At 42.2% G+C, this 21,112-nt stretch overlaps 1 protein-coding gene across 5 annotated transcripts in view; it reads left to right on the top strand.

The window, feature by feature from the left end:
• The window catches only part of LOC133359879 (deleted in malignant brain tumors 1 protein-like), a 144,005-nt gene that overhangs the window by 85,831 nt on the left and 37,062 nt on the right, over positions 1-21,112 (top strand). For all 5 annotated transcript variants that reach the window (XM_061578440.1, XM_061578438.1, XM_061578436.1 and 2 more), the window contains 5 exons: positions 574-618; positions 2,485-2,802; positions 9,746-10,045; positions 16,237-16,281; positions 19,100-19,381. In XM_061578440.1, the coding sequence (XP_061434424.1) occupies positions 574-618; positions 2,485-2,802; positions 9,746-10,045; positions 16,237-16,281; positions 19,100-19,381 (990 nt within the window). The remainder of the gene's footprint in view (positions 1-573; positions 619-2,484; positions 2,803-9,745; positions 10,046-16,236; positions 16,282-19,099; positions 19,382-21,112) is intronic.

Raw genomic sequence — 21,112 nt, 5'->3', positions numbered from 1 at the left:
AGAATTAGATTTGTTAAGGAAAGAGAGTGGTGCTGTGGTAAAATATGCCTTAAAGGAAGCGAGTCTTGGGTTTGATTCCCGACTTGGGTGCCTTTGTGGAGTTTCTATGTTCTGCCCTTGTTCTGCATGTTTCCTCTGTAATATCCGATTTTATTACATAGCTAAAAAAGCTAAGACAAGGATCCTCTTTATAGCCTTAGCAGGCTCGTGGTGCAAGTGCTGTTAGTGCGCACCTATGAAAGCCGGCACGGCACACAAGGGGATGGGTGACCAGCACCACACCCGGCTGCCTATATCTACCTTGTCGCGATGTTTACACATTGCAGCAGATACTTATTTGAGGCTGAGTCGACCTAGGGGAGGCCCAGAACTGGTTCAACTAATAGTTACTGGTGTTGGCCGTGAGCGGGAATCAAACTCAGGTCCTCGGGTTCGTAGCATTGCACGCTAACCGTTAAACCACGGCTAAACAAAAAACGTGTAACTGGAATTGGCTAAACATATTGGTTTTTAAAAGGGGTTTTGGGGTCATCCTTTAATGAATCTCACAAATGTGTTGTGTGTTTTTGACAGCTGCTGAACCTACAAGCCAGAATTTGGTCATAACTCAAAGCCAAGGCAAGTATTGTCTATATTTATATTCTTACCATGCCACATACATTTTATTTTAGCAACAACACCATATAACACATCATTGTTGCAGACTACATCTTGGGACCTCCTATGCCAGTACCAAAATATGAGAATAGGTTTTTTTCTCCTTTTTTCTGGAAACAAAAAAAAACCTTTTACAAGGAATCATGTCTGTATTAACCACACTACTTGTGGTCAGAACGAGGCTCAAAAGAAAGATGTCTCTGGTGTGGACCAATCAGTGTCAAAGACAATGCATATATTATCAGAGTATGTTTTTTTTATTCTGACCACAAGCTTTTCTCTTCCGCCGTATGGGTATGTACAGTACAGACCGTCAATCTGCAGCTGTACTAGAGCAAATATTTGTTAGCATTATTTTCATTTCTTTTCGTGGTCAATTTAATTTTTTTTCATGGTGTCTAATGGGTGTCCAGGAACGGAACCCCAATTCATTACATAGCACCTATGGGAAATAAGGGTTACGACTTACGATCGTCATCCAGGAACCAATTAGGTCGTAGGTGCAAAGGTCGTTTGTAAATATCAATATCATAATTGCATTAAGGCATAAAGCACCCGTATAATTTATTTTGGTTGAAGAATGTGGGCCCCTTCAAGTAAGATATTTGGTTTAACCTATTAGGCAGGCTTGCTTATGCTTTACCCATGACTTATTGTAGCTTAATTGCCCGAGTTGCACAAAAACAACTATGATAATTAATTCAAATAAATGCAGGTTGATGAAGATATCTAATACGTATTATCCTTTTTTTTTTGCTATGTATGCATCTCCAAACAGTTAAACTTTTATACAGGCTTGTCGGTTTGGTTTAAAAAAAGAATGTAATGGTTAATTAATCATTAAATGTTTAGCATGTGTCATTGTTTATTTAATCAATGGTAATACAGCATAACATTCCAAATTATAATTGTTTTACATTTGATTGATGGTACGACATGTGGTTTGTTGTATACAATGGTGGTAATGTACTTGTTAACAGAATCTTCCTCTGCGGTTTATATGGGCAAATGTGAGAACTTTGTATATTTGAGGTTACATTACGTCTAAATGTTTTGATATCAAGGCTTTCTCGTGTAATTGGTTCGTGTCTAATATGTTGGTAATTTTATTTCTTCTAATATGAATATTGTATATGCGTAATGGAGGATATGGGCATATCCATAGAGCACGTATACAGTGTATACATATGCAGTAAGTCCTCATGTAACGCGCTAATAGTAGATGCGTTCCTGAAATGTACTGCGATAAGCTAAAAACGCGTAAAGTGAAAGTTATTTCCCCATAAATAATGTAACGATGAAGTTTGGTGAGATACGATGAAACTACTTCGCATACCACGCAGTGAAGGTGCGCCGTTACTGCATTTCTTTATCAGCGTTATCGAATGCTATTAGCATGAATGACTCTATACAATGTAAGTATCATTTCGCATACTGAATCACTGTAAGATGTATTCTTGTTCATGTTTTTGTTTTTTGTTTGTTGCGGTTGCTCACAGGGCTATACCTAATAAATGAACTTGAACTGTACTGCTCAGCTGTGCAGCTCCAAAAAGTAGTTGTCGACCGTTCAGAATCTACGTTATAAAGGTGCACGTTTTGCGTTATGATGGCGTGCACGTTCCCTCATGGAAGAACCTTATTATTGCGAAAATGCATTGTAAATGTGTGTTAAGCGATGGCGTACCATACTATGAGTATATACTGTATGTATATAACACGTACAATATATACACATGGTATCTGTAGAATTATATGTGCTAAATTTATAACGGTTGTTATTCTCCCAAATAATCTGTTTAAAGTTTTTATATCGTTGTTTTCCAGATGGAAGAGTGCAGCTGGTGGATCGAGAGTTAATGTGTCAGGGAAAGGTGGAATTTTACAACAATGGTTCTGTGAACACATTTTGCAGAGACAGCTGGAATGTGTTTGCAAGTGAAGTCCTGTGCCAGCAATTGGAGTGTGGCAGCAATGTAGAATATTCCTACTACTCGAACGACCAATATTACTTTGGCATTGGTCAGGGAACGTTACGGCAAGCCTCGTGTGGTGGCTCAGAGAAATCGATCACCGATTGCCAGATGTATCCAGCAAGTTCCTATTACTGCACAAACAAGGGGGCAGCTGGTGTTTCATGTACTGGTACGAGCACTCATTCGCTGTGTTGCTCTCGATTCCCACAGCCTCCATCCACGTAGCTTTAAAAAATATATTTTCCAAATAAACTGTGTGGAAATTTAGAGGGAAGATTGGTGCTAATGTGTCGTTTTTGTGAAATGGCACATTCATAACTAACTAAAAAATGAAAGGGAAATTTTATTTCTTTGTTTGCCATGGTATGATTTTCCCCTCAAGTGTGTTTTGCAAAATACTAATGTAATAATACAGCTCCTTTTAACTATACTGTTGGATAAAGGCCTTCCTACAACAACTTGTCACGCAATTAAATAAATTATATCATGTAACCTTTATACACAATTAAAACCGTCATCTTGGTGAATTGGACATCACTATTTCCAGTTCCGATATGCTTAGTTTAACACGTTGGCTTTCGCAACCAATATCATCCATAATAGAGGTTTTTTTGGGGTTAGATCGTGTAAATATATAAATAGGGATTACCATTCGTACGGCTATTTTAATACACAGGGAGGACAATATCAAAGGGCTCGCATAATGCGCATGCATAATGTACGTTGATTCATTAATCACCCCCCCCCACCCAAGAGCGCAGAAGTGTGGTCACCACATCTACGCCTCTATATAAGGAACGAAACAGGTGGGCTTCTCAACAAATCTGGCTGTCGCCTGATGAAGCTAGTTGTAATTACTGGTGAAACGTCGCACTCAGATTGTAAATGTTGTGGCTTGGCTTGCTGTACTAGTTACGAATTGGCATGTTATGTTTACGTGATAACCCTTACTCGTTGTCTGTGTTGAGTGGTGGCGGGTTTTAACGACACATTTATATATTTACGCGATCTAACCCATAAAAACCCAACTCTATTATGGCCAGGTAGGCTCATTAGAGATTTGACTTCGTGGCGATAAATCGAAGGGAAAAGAATCATAATTAGAAGGTTATTTCCTGAGTAAAGCCCATTGGGCTAAGAAGTATGTTTTCAAGGGCAACTCGGCCAGCAAGTAACATTAAAGTATTCCACAATTACAGATTTTAAAAAGAAACAAACTTTACAATAGTAATAACTGTTCAAAATTACATTCACACTTACATTTGAATGATTTTAATACAGTCAATTTAAATAAGGACAGGGAATGCAGAATTTAGATGCCAAGAGACGAAACAAGGTGGTTCCAAAACTTTCCAGCAACAGTTACATTAAATGTTTTTGATCCAAACTGTGTAGGATATCTGGGAAGTCTTAATAGACAATCAGACTTGTGTCACAGATATTTAGGATGGTCCATTGGTAATAATAACAATAGCCTCATGAATGAAAATTTGCCGTGCAGTGAAAATGTCTTCTCACATACAATGACATTTTCTCAGCCATGGCATAGAGGTAACAGTGATACATCCTATAAAATAACAGCAAACAGTCACCTTATAGAAGACGCAAGTTGAGGATAATGCACAGGTGGTGAGTTACAGAAGAAATTCGTTGAAAACTCTTTGTTGCTGCTGCCATCTTCCACCCTAAACATGGTATCACCACCTTCAGCAGGCAAGGCCTAATATCTAAAGTCCACCACAAGTGATGACACATTGAAGATAATAAGTTGTTCAGGTGATGGACATCAATGTAAATATAAACCCAAAAAAGGAATGGCCATCACCACATCTACCAGCAGCCACTCACCCGGCTATAGATGTGGGTGGCTACAATAGCCACCACACACAATGGGCCTACTCGGTTAAATGGCACGAGACACATTTCTTATAAACAAACTCTAAATAGGCGGGCACATTTTGCTCTCAGTCCAGTAGAAAACAAAGTACTCCCACCCAAAACGAATGCAACATCTTAAAAGAGGTCAAGAATGGACAGCCACTAATTTCTTTACAAACAATTGTAGGCAATTTTCCGAAGGGCCAACTAAAATCGGCAGTCCTGCACAGTGGATTCCTGATACCGGTCATCACCCCGCCTTTCCGATTGGCACGGTTAGCTATGTACGGTGTGAAATAAGTTCAACATACACCTAAAATCACAGCTACCACTTTCGTACCTTTGGAAGGCCAACTGGGCTGGCTACACAAAGAAGTGGAAAATAATTGAAGAACCTGGGGCCAAAGCTTGACATAGCTTTGTAAAAAAAATTACATCTGCCGCAAAAAAAGAAATCTCGAGGGGTCTCGGAAAATTTACATGCCATGTTGGCAACCAGAGCAACTTTTGAAAGTGTTGATCAGAACTGATGACCTGATAATTGAATCACACTGCTGGAGTTTATGAACTTGAAGGAAACACTGGGAAGACATCAGACTTGTACTTCACTCACTCTGGCCATAAAGCCTGGCAGCTCCTCAGGTGCATATACCAGCAAATCTATAGTGAATGCTGTGGCTTCCCACATGCTGTAATCCTGATCAAATACACTAATGGACATGTTCAGCAAATAAGCGGTCCAGAAATAACTTCCCTTCACTTTGAACCAACTACCGCAAGCAACAGAACTATCCAAGCCGTGAATGTGGAAGCAGTCCTCAGGGCCACAAAATACAACACGGTACTGAAATATGATCGTCTGTGTCCTGAGTTTCTGAACAACCTGCGACTATATGGCCAACCTTGGCTCGCAAACTTATGTACTGTCATACACAGGGCAGACAATATCCTGAAAGCATGAAAGCAAGCCAAATCCATCACCATTCTGGAACCGGAAAGCCACAAGACCACCTCCAACTACTAGGCCAATATCGCTATAGTTCTCAACTTCCAAGCTAATGGAACATGCCATCCTTGCCAAAATTTCCCCCACCTACCTCCCAAACGAGCCAGTTTTGGAACACGCCATAGCTGCTGCGAACAAATCATTGCCTTTATATCACCGTAATTGCAGCTGGTTTCCAGCGTCAATAGAAAACCAACGTAGCAATGAGTAATGCCTCTTCTGATGCCTGTGACAGTGTTTGGCGTCATGGCCTGCTGCTGAAGTTGGTCAATATCAGATGCCAATCTGCTGCTCACCTACTCGACGCGATGTTCAGCAAACGTACTCTCAGGATGAAAACCAACACCAACTATCGCCATTCGCCACTATGTGGTAATGATATCAATGATGGTGCATTTGCCATACTATGTGCACTTTAAGACCACGTGAAATGTCGAAGGGTCGCTGTCAGGAGGTAATGGGACAGACCCAGGTGCTATGGATTGACTGACCAATGACTGGTGCTTTCACCACCTGTGCCCCCCACTCGGCCCTCCGTTGTTAGAGGGCGACTGTCTCCAACTACCCAGCAGCATCCTACACGAGCTTCCTCCACAGAGGCCGATCTTGACATTGCTAATACCAGTCAGTGGCAAGTCCACTCAGCTCCGCATACTCTTGTACGACATCAATTAATCTCTTTCCTAACCCATGCTACACCCATTTATCACCTATCTTGAAAAAGAAAAGCTGTTTTGGTATGCATGAGGACTACATATCCCAGACAATACAACGTTTCCTGTTGGAGGAGCTCACTGATGGGACTGTCCAGATCTTTCAAAGATTTGTGAGCTCACACGATCCAGCCTGGTTAAACTCAGAATGCATCATAGGCAGGCAAGCTTGATTTTTTTAACATGTTCCATGAGGGAGGGTCCACATTTTGCAAACATAGAGAAGGGAGGGCATTATTGTGGCCGAGAAAACCCGAACCTTCGTGTGGATTGACAGACCAGGTAGCTTTCACGCAGCATTATGCAGCCAATGAAAGATAATGGTGCTCGACTGATCTGGAGTGAGACTTCTGCTATCAAACTCGAGCTGGTCTTAAGTACACTGCCCAGATATGTAAATCTCCACTGCTCTTCACAAATGCCTTATCACTAATGGAGAGTTGATGGGGTGGCGTGTTTGATGTCACAAAATACCCATGCAGGTGCTTAGTTTTGGTGGGGCTGATGGTAATGCCCATCCTCTTAGTAGCATGCTCCTGGTTAAGCAGCAGCACTTACACCTCCTCTGAGTGAGCAGGAATCACCAGATCAGCAAACATTACATGCTTAACCAATAGGAAGCCATCCCTCGACTGCACATGGGCATGGATCAGCCTCCCATTGTAACTGTACCAGATGGAAATTCCTCAGGTAGAGCCATGGATGGCTTCCTGAACTACGTGGACGAAAAATATTTTAAATAATCTAGGAGCCAGGTGACATCCCTGTCGCACTCCAACGTGAACAAGGAATGTCTCTAACTCCCAGGCACGTAGCTTTATCCGGGTTTTCCCACCATCATGGAGGTCCTTGGTGATTGTGAGCATCGAGTCAGGGACTTCGAAAGCATGAAGAACAACCCAGAGCCGTGGCCTATTGATAGTATCATAGGCCTTAACCAGGTAAATAAAGCAGAGATGTAGGTCCTGTTGAATTTCCCTTCTGATGTAGAAGGCGGACAGAGAATATGGCATCTGTGCAGGACCGCCTTAGCCTGAACCCACATTAGGGCTCAGCAAGCCTCTCCAAAATGAGCCTGGCAGGTCCGCCTCGACGGACCTGGTTTTCACCTGAGGACGGCTGCTTGCGTTGTGGCCGAAACGTCATGAGAATAATTTTATTATGTTTTATTTTTATTATTGTATTACTTCCCTTCTACGTGACTTTACCGAAAGAACCAAGAAGATGGTCCATATTGTTGTATTGATATCACATAGTACATTCTACACATAAGCACCACCCTCCATGGGCAGTGCGCTTGGGAGATGATCTCTGCCCAGAACGTTTCCTTGTCTCAGACTCTGGATGGGCTTCCGTACTTCCTCAACATCATCCCCACCTGCCCAGAGTTCCCATTTGCTGCTGTAATGGCATTGTTCATAGCCAAGACAACAGACTGAACACCTCATTGGTGAACACAGCCACATGGGAAAGTAATGCTCGATACTAGCACCAACGCTAATTTATATACATAGATGACCTGCCATGTACATCATCTCACAAGTTCATATCTAGAGATGGCATAGCCCTTGCTTCACAAGGCACAAACCTCAAGAAAATTGCCATTACTCTAACAGCTAATATAAAAGTTTAACATGTAGACTTTCACAACCAATAGGATCCATAAGGAAGGTTTTTCGCGTAAATATAGACCAAAAAAACTCTATTTTGGAGCTCATCATTTTATTGCAGCCATGCTTCTGTCGCTGGAGACTCCAATCATATACTTTCAAAAACAGCACTTTTCTCCTGAAATATTCAGAAGATGCCTCCCTTGATGTGTTCTTCGGTAGCCCAGTGAGCTATGACCCCACAATAATACATCTAGGAGTTATGATGGACAGAAGCCAGAATTTCAAGCCACACATCCGATAAAACACCGAAGCAAAAATCGCCATGTTACAGTATCTAGCAGCAATAACGTAGGCACCGCAGCTGATGAGCTGTGAACTGCTTCGCTCTGAGGAATCTAATCGGTGGCAGTCACCAAGCTCCAGTCTGGTCCGGGAGCTCGTCCACAAAACTCACTGGCAATGTGTTAATTCTGCCACTGAGTGATACTGGACTTCCCCACACGGGCAAGTCAAGCCTTTTGTAGCTCAGTTACTGTACACCTAAATGATTGCCGTACATGCATCTCTAATTATTGCGTGTTCAGACCATGAGACAATACTCAATTATGGCAGCCATCCCAGTGTCAGCATGGTTGGAAGCTTGCCCACACGTTGAATAGTTACTGCACCACGTTCTGCACTCAGTGTGGTGGAATATGTTTAAGAGGTTACTCTTTGTGCCCTACCATTCGATGTAAGGTGAAAACCACTTGAGGAAATTACCATACTCAGCAGAACTGCAGGTGCTCCAATAGTGCACCGAGGTCCAAAGTGTCAAATGCCATGAAGTGATGAAGGAGGACTAAGATGAAGCGAGTGTTGCAATCTTTCGCTATTAGGTTATCATTAACCACCCTAACAAGGACTGTCTCGATGATGCTCCTTTGTCAAAATTGGGAGTGCGAGAAGACCATAGATGTTTTGATTGACCAATGATCATCCAGCTGCTGTGCAACCACCATCTTAATAACTTTACTCACAAAGGGCAGGTTCGAGACTGGTCCTTAGTTATAAAGTATGTCTTACCAACGGAGGACTTTCTCAATAGAGGTCGAATGACCATTTTGTTAAGGGGACCGTGGGAGGTTCATCTTTCCATTGATTGCCAGACTATTTCATCCAGGGCTGTGCTGCAATTAAACATTTTTCCTTAGTGTGTTCAGTTGGTGGCTCACATTTTTTAAAGTTACATAATAATGGTTGGGCACTGGGACAAGTGCTCCGAATCGTATGAGGACCATTTATGATATACAATGTGATTTAAATTCTTCATTTTAATAGTATATGTTTTTCTCTTTATTTAATTCTTAAATGTGTTCGTGTTAATGTTAGGTTACATACTCGTTGGTTCTTTCGGTAAAATCACGTAGATGAAAAATAAAAATTATAATAAAAAATAAAATGAAAATAACTAAATTGACGTTTCGGAGGCAACACAAGCTTCCGTCATCAGGTGGAACAGCCACAGCAAAATTACTGTAGTGAGTGCTCTTTCTACTCACTACAGTAATTTTGCTGTGGCTGTTCCACCTGATGACGAAAGCTTGTGTTGCCTTCGAAACGTCGTGATTTAATTTAGTTATTTTCATTTTATTTTTTTATTTTTATTTTTCATATACGTGACTTTACCGAAAGAACCAAAGAGTATAGATCTTTGCAGTCACGAAAACTTCAAATCTAGAAATGTTAGGTTAGTAACACTTAGTGAGGATCATAGAGATACATAGAGACGCATAGAGATACCTAGATGCTCATAGAGACTCAAAGATATCTGGAGATTTAGAGTGATAAAACACTTCATAAATGAGTCTTGTCGGATGTATGATGCTCATGTTTCACAATGGCTTTTATTTTAACCTGCAGCTGCAGGGCTTCGTCTGGTTGGTGGCAACAACCGCTGTGAGGGCCGGATGGAAGTCTACAAGGACGGAATATGGGGCGAGCTATGCAGCTCCACTCTAAACAGAGACATTGCAGACGGCATTTGCCGTCTCCTTGGCTGTGGTTGGAGCCTTGTGTATGGTAACCTGTCGACATTTGGACAAGGAAATGGAACCATCTTCCCAAATAACTTGTATTCCATATCAAACACAATAGCCAACAGTCTTAGTTTCGGAACAAACATGTGTAGCCATAACCAGACTGCTGCCATCATTTGTGAAGGTAAGCCTATACGATTGGTTTTATATTGTTGGCGGTAATGAATTTACATATCTTACTGGAGGGCAGACTGTACTACAGACTGCGTTATCTTCGCCAATGGTTTTCCCCTACTCTCAACTCTTTCACCTTACTGGTTTCTCCACCATTGGCTGTGCCAACAATCACCAGACGCTGCTCACCACCTGATATTGCGACACGATACTCACAAATCACCTGACACCAGTTCCAGTCACCCACCACTCAACTGGCATTTGACCCTTACCAGACACCATTCACCAGACATCTCACCACTCCCATGACACAAGTCATCCACCTGCCCCTTACAACACACACCTGAGATGTCACCACTCGGTAGACACTCACCAAACACGCGACTTTCTTGAAACTCAGCAGACATCACCCAGCACTCACCAGTTTAATCGTTTACATACACACACAAACAACAACACCACTCTACACAATTATACCATTTCACCACACCACTGCATGACTTACTACACCACTACACCATTACAGTACACACTACATCACCATTCTCTACACTACCACACTATTTCACCATACCACTGCATGAATGACTACACCATTACAGTACACCCTACACCACTCCTGCAAACTACGATGCCATTTCACCACAGCACGACATGAATACACTACACTCCTACACAACGTTACTGTGCACACTGCACCACTGCTTGACATGACTACACCATTTCACTATTCAACAAACACTATACCGCACTACTAAACTACACTCCTAATCACTGCACTACACCATACACCTACACTTCATCACACGAATACATTACACCGTATTCAATCACTCATTCGCTCACTCGATCCCCTCATTTCTTTATTTACTCGTGCAGCCTTTATTTACTCATCATATCATTCACGCGTTATTTCTGCATTTTCTGATTTCTTTAATTTTCATTCTTGCCTCAATCCAATCAAACATTCCGTCCATTTCCTCTCCCCACGGCCATGGCTTCCTGCAGGCCCAGCTGTTGCTAGGGACGCCGTTGCTAGGGAAGCCATTGCTAGTGACGCCGGTCACGAGCCTCGCGGTTGGCCCGAGCTGCCAGAAGCTATACATTTGATTTCGTGGTGCATATAATCTACTTAGTTTCGTGGGATTGTTTATTCTGTAGTCCACATGTTTATATTGATTCACATCGTGCCTTAATTTAAGGTGTTTTACAATAATTATACACTTATGCATAAGATAGTGGTTAAAATTAACAGTGGGTTATTAAAATTGGTGGTGTAGTTTTGGTGACAGGAGGACAGGTGGGAATGATGAAGGGTGTTGAGGTTAGAGATAGTGATAGAGATAGTGACAGGGGTAGGTATGGGTAGAGTGGTGATAGGGGTTTGGGTAGTGATAATGACTGGGTAGTTATAGTGGTAAGTGTGGTGATAGGGGTAGTCATAGGGGTTGGGGTAGTTATAGGGGTGGTGATAGGGGTTGGGGTAGTGATCAGGGTTGGGGTAGTGGTAGGGGTAATGGTGGTGAAAGGAATAGGAGTAGTGATATGGGTAGGGGGTGGTGATAGAAATAGGGTCGTGATAGGGGTTGGAGTAGTGGTAGGATTAATGGTGTTGAAATTAATAAAAGTAGTGATATGGGTAGGTGTGGTGATAGGGGTAGGGGAAGTGATCAGGGAAGGGGTAGTGGTAGAGGTTGTCGTAATGATAGGGGTAATGGTGGCGAAAGGGGTAGACTTTGTCGTAGCTGGGGGGCGCTGGCAGGCAGTTGCAGGGCTAGGGGAGAAGTGATGGGGGTTGTTCTAAGGGAGGAATGAACGCTGCAGATTGTTGTTATAGTGAAGATGATTACTGTGTGTGCTGCAATGGGAGTTGGTTCAGTGAAGGTTAGCGAGAAGGGAACCGGGAAGAGAGAGTGAGACTGGGCGCAGGGCGAGGGAGGTACAGAGAGGGGGACGGTGGAGACTTAGGAGTGTAGATGACGGGATGGGACAAGAGTAGCGAGGGATGAGATAAGCGAGATGAGGTGGGGCAAGACAATGGAGGGATTAATGAACCCAGAGTGAGAAATGTCAATGGACAGCGATGGTAGACAGGGAGCCGGTGGAGTTGAGAAAGTAGAGGAGTAGGGCTGTCGTGTGGGAAATGTATGGGAGGTTAAAATTATCTGCGCTATTTTTTTCAGAACTCAGAAACATAAGATCGTAGATTATTTTGTCTTGCTTGCACACCTGACACGACGAACATTAAAACTATACCAAAGTTGTGCCTGTAGCTATAAAAATGGGTATTTGTATCAAGTTTTAACACATTTTACAAATAAACAGGGGTGTGATTTTAGTGTCTCTGTGAAGTGTCTCTGTGAAGTCAGTGTCTCTGTGAAGTCAGTGTCTCTCATATGGCTAAGGGTGGCTCGGAGGTGAGAGCACTAACCTGAATCAAATCTGAGCAGTTACCCGTGATTAAACCAGGTTGTCAAATCTAGCAAGCTGTTGGTCTCAGCACAATCACCAATAATTTCACACACACACATGTAAAAAATTGTGACATTTGGTTTTGAACTTATTATGAAAAAGAATAGGCGATACCCTTTTCGGCTATAATACAGGAGGTGTTAAGGTGTTAGATTTGAAGCTTTCGTGACTGCAAAGGATTGATACTCTTAGTTATTTCGGTAAAGTCACATAGGTAAAAAATGAAATAACAATTAATAAAAATAAAATAATAAAATTCACGACGTTTCGGAGGCAACACAAGTCTCCGTCATCAGGTGGGACCGTCACAGCCAGATTTGCTGTATCAAGTGAGGCAGGGATTCCAAGATGTAAGTTCTTAAATACAAATTAAGGGGGAGGGGGTGGGGGCTTATCAGAATGTGATAGCCAATGAATGGAACGTATTGGGAGGGGGGGGCGGGGCTAAAAGAGGTGTGTGTAGGCGTCGACGTGTAAGAGAGGACGAGGGGTACGTGGACGTGGACCTGTTTGTGCAAAAGCACATGTTGGTGCACATGATAGAAGAGAACGAAAATGCTTATGTTGTTTTTATCAGTGTTGGCTGACAATCAAATACGAGAAAGGAGAGTACTGTTAAACGCTGGGGATGTTAACACTCGGTAAAGTAAAATAGTGCCTGTCAGATAAGATGGTCCAAAAATGTGTAGTTAAATCTTTTTTGAATGGTTAATGGCATCTTTCCAATGATTACTAAGTTTGTACCCATCATCACGGTTGAAATTATGTCTGTGTTTGTATATATGAATTGATTCGTGTACAAACCTTTGATGGTAGCCAGAGCGTTTGCAGAGCACCTTAGTCTCGGAAAAAACAATATCATGAGAGCCCACCACGTTGTAGCAATGATCGGCAACGGCGGAAGACTCAATTTTGCCGTGTTTCAAATCTGACTTGTGCTCGCGAACACGATCATAGACATGACGTTTCGTTTCCCCAATGTAACAATCACCACAGCTGCAACTCCGTTTATAGACTCCAGGGTATTGCAAGTCAGGGATGACATCCTTCACAGATGGAATTAGATCACGGATTTTATGTACTGTACTGAATCGGACTTGGATCTTATGTTTGTTTAGAATTTTGGAGATCTTTTTGGTCACGCCAGCTATGTATGGCAACGTGATAGTTTTGATCTGAGTTTCAAGTGGCTGTTTCTGTAAGGTGGGAGAAACAGCTTGGCGGATGGTGCGGTCAGAGTATCCGTTCATCCTGAGGGCTCGATGTATATGTCTTAATTCACTGGCCAGGTGGTGTTGGTCAGAAATGCCATGAGCTCTGTGGTATAGCGTTTTGATTAGATAATTCTTTTGAGATTGGTGGTGGTGGGAATGAGGTTTCAAGTAGGAATCTGTGTGGGTGCCTTTCCTGTAGACAGAATGTCCCAAGGATCCGTCAGAGAATTCTCTCATCAAAACGCTATACCACAGAGCTCATGGCATTTCTGACCAACACCACCTGGCCAGTGATTTAAGACACGTACATCGAGCCCTCAGGATGAACGGATACTCGGACCGCACCATCCGCCAAGCTGTTTCTCCCACCTTACAGAAATAGCCACTTGAAACTCCGATCAAAACTATCACGTTGCCATACATAGCTGGCGTGACCAAAAAGATCTCCAAAATTCTAAACAGACATAAGATCCAAGTCTGATTCAGTACAGTACATAAAATCCGTGATCTAATTCCATCTGTGAATGATGTCATCCCTGACTTGCAATACCCTGGAGTCTATAAAATGAGTTGCAGCTGTGGTGATTATTACATTGGGGAAACAAAACGTCATGTCTCTGATCGTGTTCGCGAGCACAAGTCAGATTTGAAACACGGCAAATTAGAGTCTTCCGCCGTTGCCGATCATTGCTACAACGCGGTGGGCTCTCATGATATTGTTTTTTCCGAGACTAAGGTTCTCTGAAAACCCTCTGGCTACCATCAAAGGTTTGTACACGAAGCCATTCAGATATACAAATACAGACATAATTTCAACCGTGATGATGGGTACAAACTTAGTAATCATTGGAAAGATGTCATTAACCATTAAAAAAAGATTTAACTACACATTTTTGGACCATCTTTTCTGACAGGCACTATTTTACTTTACCGAGTGTTAACATCCCCAGCGTTTAACAGTACTCTCCTTTCTCGTATTTGATTGTCAGCCAACACTGATAAAAACAACATAAGCATTTTCGTTCTCTTCTATCATGTGCACCAACATGTGCTTTTGCACAAACAGGTCCACGTCCACGTACGCCTCGTCCTCTCTTACACGTCGACGCCTACGCACACCTCTTTTAGCCCCACCCCCCTCCCAATACGTTCCATTCATTGGCTACCACATTTTGATAAGCCCCCCTCCCCCTTAACTTGTATTTAAGAACTTACATCTTGGAATCCCTGCCTCACTTGATACAGCAAATCTGGCTGTGACGGTCCCACCTGATGACGGAGACTTGTGTTGCCTCCGAAACGTCGTGAATTTTATTATTTTATTTTTATTAATTGTTATTTCATTTTTTACCTATGTGACTTTACCGAAATAACTAAGAGTATGTTAAAATGTTCAAACACCGAATAGACACCTATTGCATGGCATCAAGTACGCATTAATCACACATCTTCGTGGAAAAACGTACAAATAAACATGCTTTCACAATAATGTATGCATTGTATGCAGAGACAGCTTCCTCTATGACCTTATCTTGCCAGTGTTAGACCAGAAAAACAATGCCAAAAGGCAAAGAACACAAAGGCAATGTTTTACCCCAACCATCTGTGGCTACTCCAGATTTGATGATGCCTTGCAATCTGTGTCTATTTGGTGTTTGAACTCCTTAACCCCTCGTGTATTCACTATGAGACCTCCTTTACCAGTGGCAAAATATAGTAATAGGTTTTTACCCTTTCAACTGGTACAAAAACTGACACCTTTATACAAGGCATCATGTTTGCAATAACCACAACACAAGAAGTCAAAATGCAAACAAAAAGAAACAACTCTGATGATGATAATGATATGCACTGTCCTTGAAGTTGATTGGTCCACACCCGAGACAGCTTTTCTTAGAGCCTAGTCTCCATTGGTGTTGGACCAGATGACGCCAAAAGGCGTACAACTCAAATACAGCGCACTATCAGAGTATTGAGAGCTCGGGGTAAGCTTACCCCGACCAATAAACTTCAAGGACAGTGCATATCATTATCATCATCAGAGTTGTTTCTTTTGACTGCTTGTGTTGTGGTTATTGCAAACATGATGCCTTGTATAAAGGTGTCAGTTTTTGTACCAGTTGAAAGGGTAGAAACCTATTACTACCCTCGTGTATTCTTGCTGGAAAGGCTAACGCCTATTAATTGTTTTCATAATCTTCGCATTGTACATTCATTTTTTGTTATCTCTAGGGATAAATTTATCCTTCCCGGAGACACTAACTGAAAGTGCAGTCCTAGGGATAAAACAGAGCCAGGGAAATATAGTCCAGTTGACGAATGGTTATCTTGCTGTGGGGTTAAATGGGCAGTTCAAGATGGTAATGGCTTTCGGAAGCATGCTTTCATAATTGATGATTATTGTTTCATTATGAATTGATGTCTAGCCATATATGATACCAAATGTTTATTACAAATGTATTTTATATTGCATTCTCTAAACATGCAAAAAAACGTCTGTGTTTCTTTTAATCAGCTGCTGGGACTGCCGACAATTATTTGTTTGTAACTACATCAAGAAGTAAGTTCCTTAAGATGATTTCCCATGCCATCAAAATATTCAAGTGATATTCCATTGACACTGCAGTGTTTTTACATTCTATTGTGACTTTATATACAGGACGGGACTTTTGGTCATATCTGAGGTATTGCTATTGATGTTCCAAATAATTTACGAGCACAATTCTTCTATTTCTTATTACAATATGGATATTCATCGATGTTCTTTTATGTGGAAGTGGATTACAATAAATAATTTTAAATTGGAAAGGGGCTGGTCTTGGTCTTCCCCTCATTAAAAAGACAATGATTTTAGTAAACACAGGAGTACACACTTCATGACCACACCAGATTTAAATGTTTGGAGATGAATATCACCTGCCAAACGTAGCGAATGGGAGTCGTTTTACTTCTGAGATACCTTAAAAGGATCTTTGTTCCACTAAGAAGGAAGCAGACCTTACCTACCCACCCTGCTACAGAGGTATGTTCGCCGTATTACAAACAAAACTGACATTAAATTCTCAGACGTATAATTTTACGAAACTTAGTTTAATTACAGGCAGCAATGTACATTTGAACCCAAGACCTCAGCAATACCACCTCCTTTAAGCCACCTGGACACCTCTGTAGAAAATGTTTTATTTAAAACATTAAAATACTGAAGTACAATATAGAGTAAGCACACTATTTGCCAGTAATAGGATAAATTGGCACATAGTCTGTGAATAACGCAGCAGCATATAATGGAAATATACAGGCAGTCCCCTAGATACGAACGTCCAACTTATGAACATCCGCACTTACGAACGAACCACAATACGATTTGATTTTCAACCATCCGACTTGCGAACTGAGGTGTCAAACAATTTTGTTTGGTGGAGCGATCCTCCGCGAGATGTAATGAGTCCCAGCATCCTGCATGATGCACAATGACAGTGCACCATTTGGCACGATTTTTGCACATCTAACATCGTGTGCCTTTTGTGCTATTATTGCACACTTTTTTATATCTTTATGACCCTCATGTCTGACTGTATGTACAATTCAATACTTAGTGCCGAGATTCGAACAAATTACTTAACAGGTCTCAGGTATGTCACCCATTCATAAGTCGAAAACTGCCTGTATGATCGGTGATATTATGGACAATAGCCTTTATTTATAGCATATGAAGTGGCTATCCACTCTATCTGTAATAGAGAGATACCTTTTGGAGAATCCAAGAGTGGTTGTCCTAAAGATAGACTCGTCCTCACTAGAGAGGGTCACTACAATTGTATTGCAATTGTTATTACGTTGGTGAATGGAGTATGAAGATAACAACCATTTCATCTATCTATAGTGACCATACATAAAACAAGCAATTGCAGCTACTTAAACTCATACATTTTGGTAAAGAAAATACAAATAATTTGTTAATAAAAGTCATACGTACTGCTCGTGTCAGTGTGACATTGAATGCCTTCTAGGTTATTGAATTATGCTATAGAGATACATATTTTTAAAACACGTCATTTGGTTGAGATTAATAGTTAATCTAAAACTTAGGTTTTCGTAGCTTATAAAATTATTCACATTTCTTTTTGGATTGAGCCACAGCCACGTAGGTGTGGCGTATTATGTAAACAATATTGCCATTAACCCTCTACCACTCAACAAGATTTCTGACCATTGAAGCTTTAAACTCCTTTGAGTTTATTTAGGTAACATGTGGTAAGTCCTCGCTAAATCCGTGGTGTTCAAACTATAACGCTCTTTTGCTACAATGCTGCTGTTCAATTCGGGAACACTTCGCACAACACTGAACACGCACCATTATAATGCGGAATGCACACCGTTATAACGCAGTTTTTCAGCAGTAGGGAATCCACTACTCTCCTGAGTTGGCATTCAGCACGGTAATTTTGGGTATACGTGCAAAAATATACAATACGCGGAATGATACCAAAATCTGAATTTTTATACTAGAGGAATCTGATGAGCTATGAAGCTTTTATTGACATGTCCAGTCGGGCGGGTCAGAAAGTTACAATAACAAACAATACAAACCCCGATAGCAGTGCAAAGTACAGAAAAGATAAGTAATTCAGAAAACTTATAAAACTATGTTTTATCTTGCCAAGTAAAGCCCACTGAGCTATTAGCTTATTTTTCAGAAGTGACCATACATACATGGACATTTATAGCAGCTAAATAATGGAAACGCATGTTTTTAAATGTGGAGCAAAGAACAAGAGGACCCGAAGAAAAAAATCTACACTATAACGGGGAAAACATGCAAACTTCAGATATATCGGCAACAGGGATGGGATTGAACCCTCAACCTCTTGTATATCAGGCGAGGAATATAACATCACACCACCGTTATGGCCCTTAAATAGATACTAAATAAATAAAAGTATATAAGTACAAATTGCAGTAGACGGAATAATCCAGTACACAAAATCATACAGTATGTGAAATTATTCAGTTCACGGAATTATATTGGAAGTGGCGATGTACCCTATCTCAGTTCTTTGACCTGCGGGCTGATTTTATAGTGCAAATGTGATTTCAATCTCGAATCTTCTACTTATTTTTGCCATGTAACGTATATACCTCACTTAACATGTGTTTGCTTAAGGCAGAACCTGTTAAGAGCACATCTTTGTTAAATGAGAAATTACTGTACTTGGAAATAGTGGACTGCATCATCCTCACCATAGTAGTGAGAAATTGCCATCACTGGCTCATAGCTGTAAACGGATGAGCACCACCTCAATGCAAAATTTATCAAGAGATCACTTTGACTATTCAAAAATAACACTAAGGTTTTTCATGAAACTTTTATATTTCAGATGGAAAAGTGCGTCTGGTGGACCGTGAGTTGCAATGCCAAGGCCGCGTGGAAGTGTTTAACAACGGCTCCTGGGGCACGTTGTATGGGTTCAACTGGGATGTGTGTGGAGAGTTGCAATGTGGAAGTCTCATGAGTACCGTCAGTCAACGTGGTCTATGGCAGCGTCAGACATGGAATGCCTATTGCAGTAGCGTGGCGCAAAGTCTTGCAAACTGTACTCTGACTCCAGCAAACAAGTATTATCGCACGCAGAATGGAAATGATGGCGTTGTTTGTTCAGGTAAACAGTGTTTCATGACCTATTCTTGTCAAGTTCTCTGCTCATGGGGCAGGTCTCTTGCTTCAACCTCCCTCCATCCACACTTGATTCACGGCCCCTCTATACCTTGCAATGGGGTTTTATGGCCTTAGCCAGGGAAGGATACTTGAAGTGGTTTACCTTTGTCTTACTTGGCCGTGTTTTTCAGGTGATTCCATAATAATAATGCGAATACAATGTTGGTTGTTTACATGTGTAGTGATGTACTTCAGAGACAGGGATCATGAAGGTACCTTCTTTATTCTCGCACTTCAGGGAACTACAAACGCCCTACGTGCTTACACACTGGTCACACATCCGTCTAATTCAACGGCACTATCTAGCTAGTACAGTTGGCAGGCTGTCTGGATAGCGGCGTCTAAGGATCGTTAAGACGGTAGCGATGAAGGTGACGAACAGCGACACAGCGAGGGGATCCATTTCCAGCAACAGCCCTGAGCTCTCACCCCAGGCCCCCTTTTATCCTCCTGGTGTGGCCTCACTCTGCTCTCACCACGCCCCCTTTCTCAAACCTACTAGCATGATACTGGGCTTCCAGATGGACCCCTTCCTGAGCTTCTCTTTAGTTCTCCTCACCCCCATATATACTCCCTCTGCTGACGTGTATACTGCCCTCTGCTGTCAGTACCACTTTTTCGTCAGCAGCCATCGTTATTACACTGCACATGTAACTAATGCAACTGCATCACATGACACTTTGCAATCCACATATTACGATGTTTCGGCCAATTAATACATGTGGTAGCAAACTGTAATACAAAGTGAAAACCCACATGTGCAAGGCGGCAACACTCTATTCCATATGTAATAAAGGACTCTCAGGCGATGTTGTTCTCCGTGTCCTTTATTTGGGTTCTTGCTCGCACCCCGCGATGTCTCTGCGCGGACCCGCATCTTCTCCGCCTCGTGCCTCCGCACGTCGTCTGAGTCCTCCGCTCTCTCTCTCTGCAGCCACACCGCTGCCCGTGTGCTCCGCACACTCCGCAGCCACCCTGCTGCTCCGTGTGACTCCGCACACTCAGCAGCCACTCTGCTGCTCCGTGTGCTCCCGCACACTCTGCAGACACCCCGCTGCCCCACGAACACCACTGGCCGACTGTTCCGTGACTCCCACCTCGTGGCAATCGCGCCACTCCTCGCCAGCACTCCGCGTGGCCTCTCCCTTCTCTATTCTGTCTCCACTCCCAATCCCCTTCCGGTTCTCCCCTTATATCCTCCCCCTCACGTGACCCTGACTCCTCCTCCTCCTCACGTGACCCTGACTCCGCCCACACTCACGTGACCCTGTCCTTGCTCGCATTACAAATATGCTGGGACAGATTGAGATTAGTCCACACTTGCTCTTCCGCCTTATGACGAGCCAAGATATGGCACCTCATCAACACCCACTGGAAGGGTATTTCCCATCATTTGTGTGGTGATCCACCAACCCTCACTGCCTTTAGTGCTAGATTGCAGGCGACGTGCAATAGCCATCACCAACAGGCTCCATCATTGAATTCAGTTTAACTCCATACCTAGGATATAATGTTTAATAAACGTAAATAAATGCAGATCTGCTCTCACTATATCGGCGAAGAGTACAGGGCAACTATGGTAATCGAAATGTGGATTCCACAAGATGATGGGAACACAATTTAGGTATAGCCAATTACATGGTTCATTTCGTATTGAAAATAATGTTCCATGGAT

This window comes from Lethenteron reissneri, chromosome 66, assembly GCF_015708825.2.
Source record: "Lethenteron reissneri isolate LAM-NWPU_2019-01 chromosome 66, ASM1570882v1, whole genome shotgun sequence".
Classification (NCBI taxonomy): Eukaryota; Metazoa; Chordata; class Hyperoartia; order Petromyzontiformes; family Petromyzontidae; genus Lethenteron; species Lethenteron reissneri.
The sequence above is the reverse complement of the archived record's forward strand: the minus strand, read 5'-3'. Positions and strand labels throughout refer to the sequence as shown.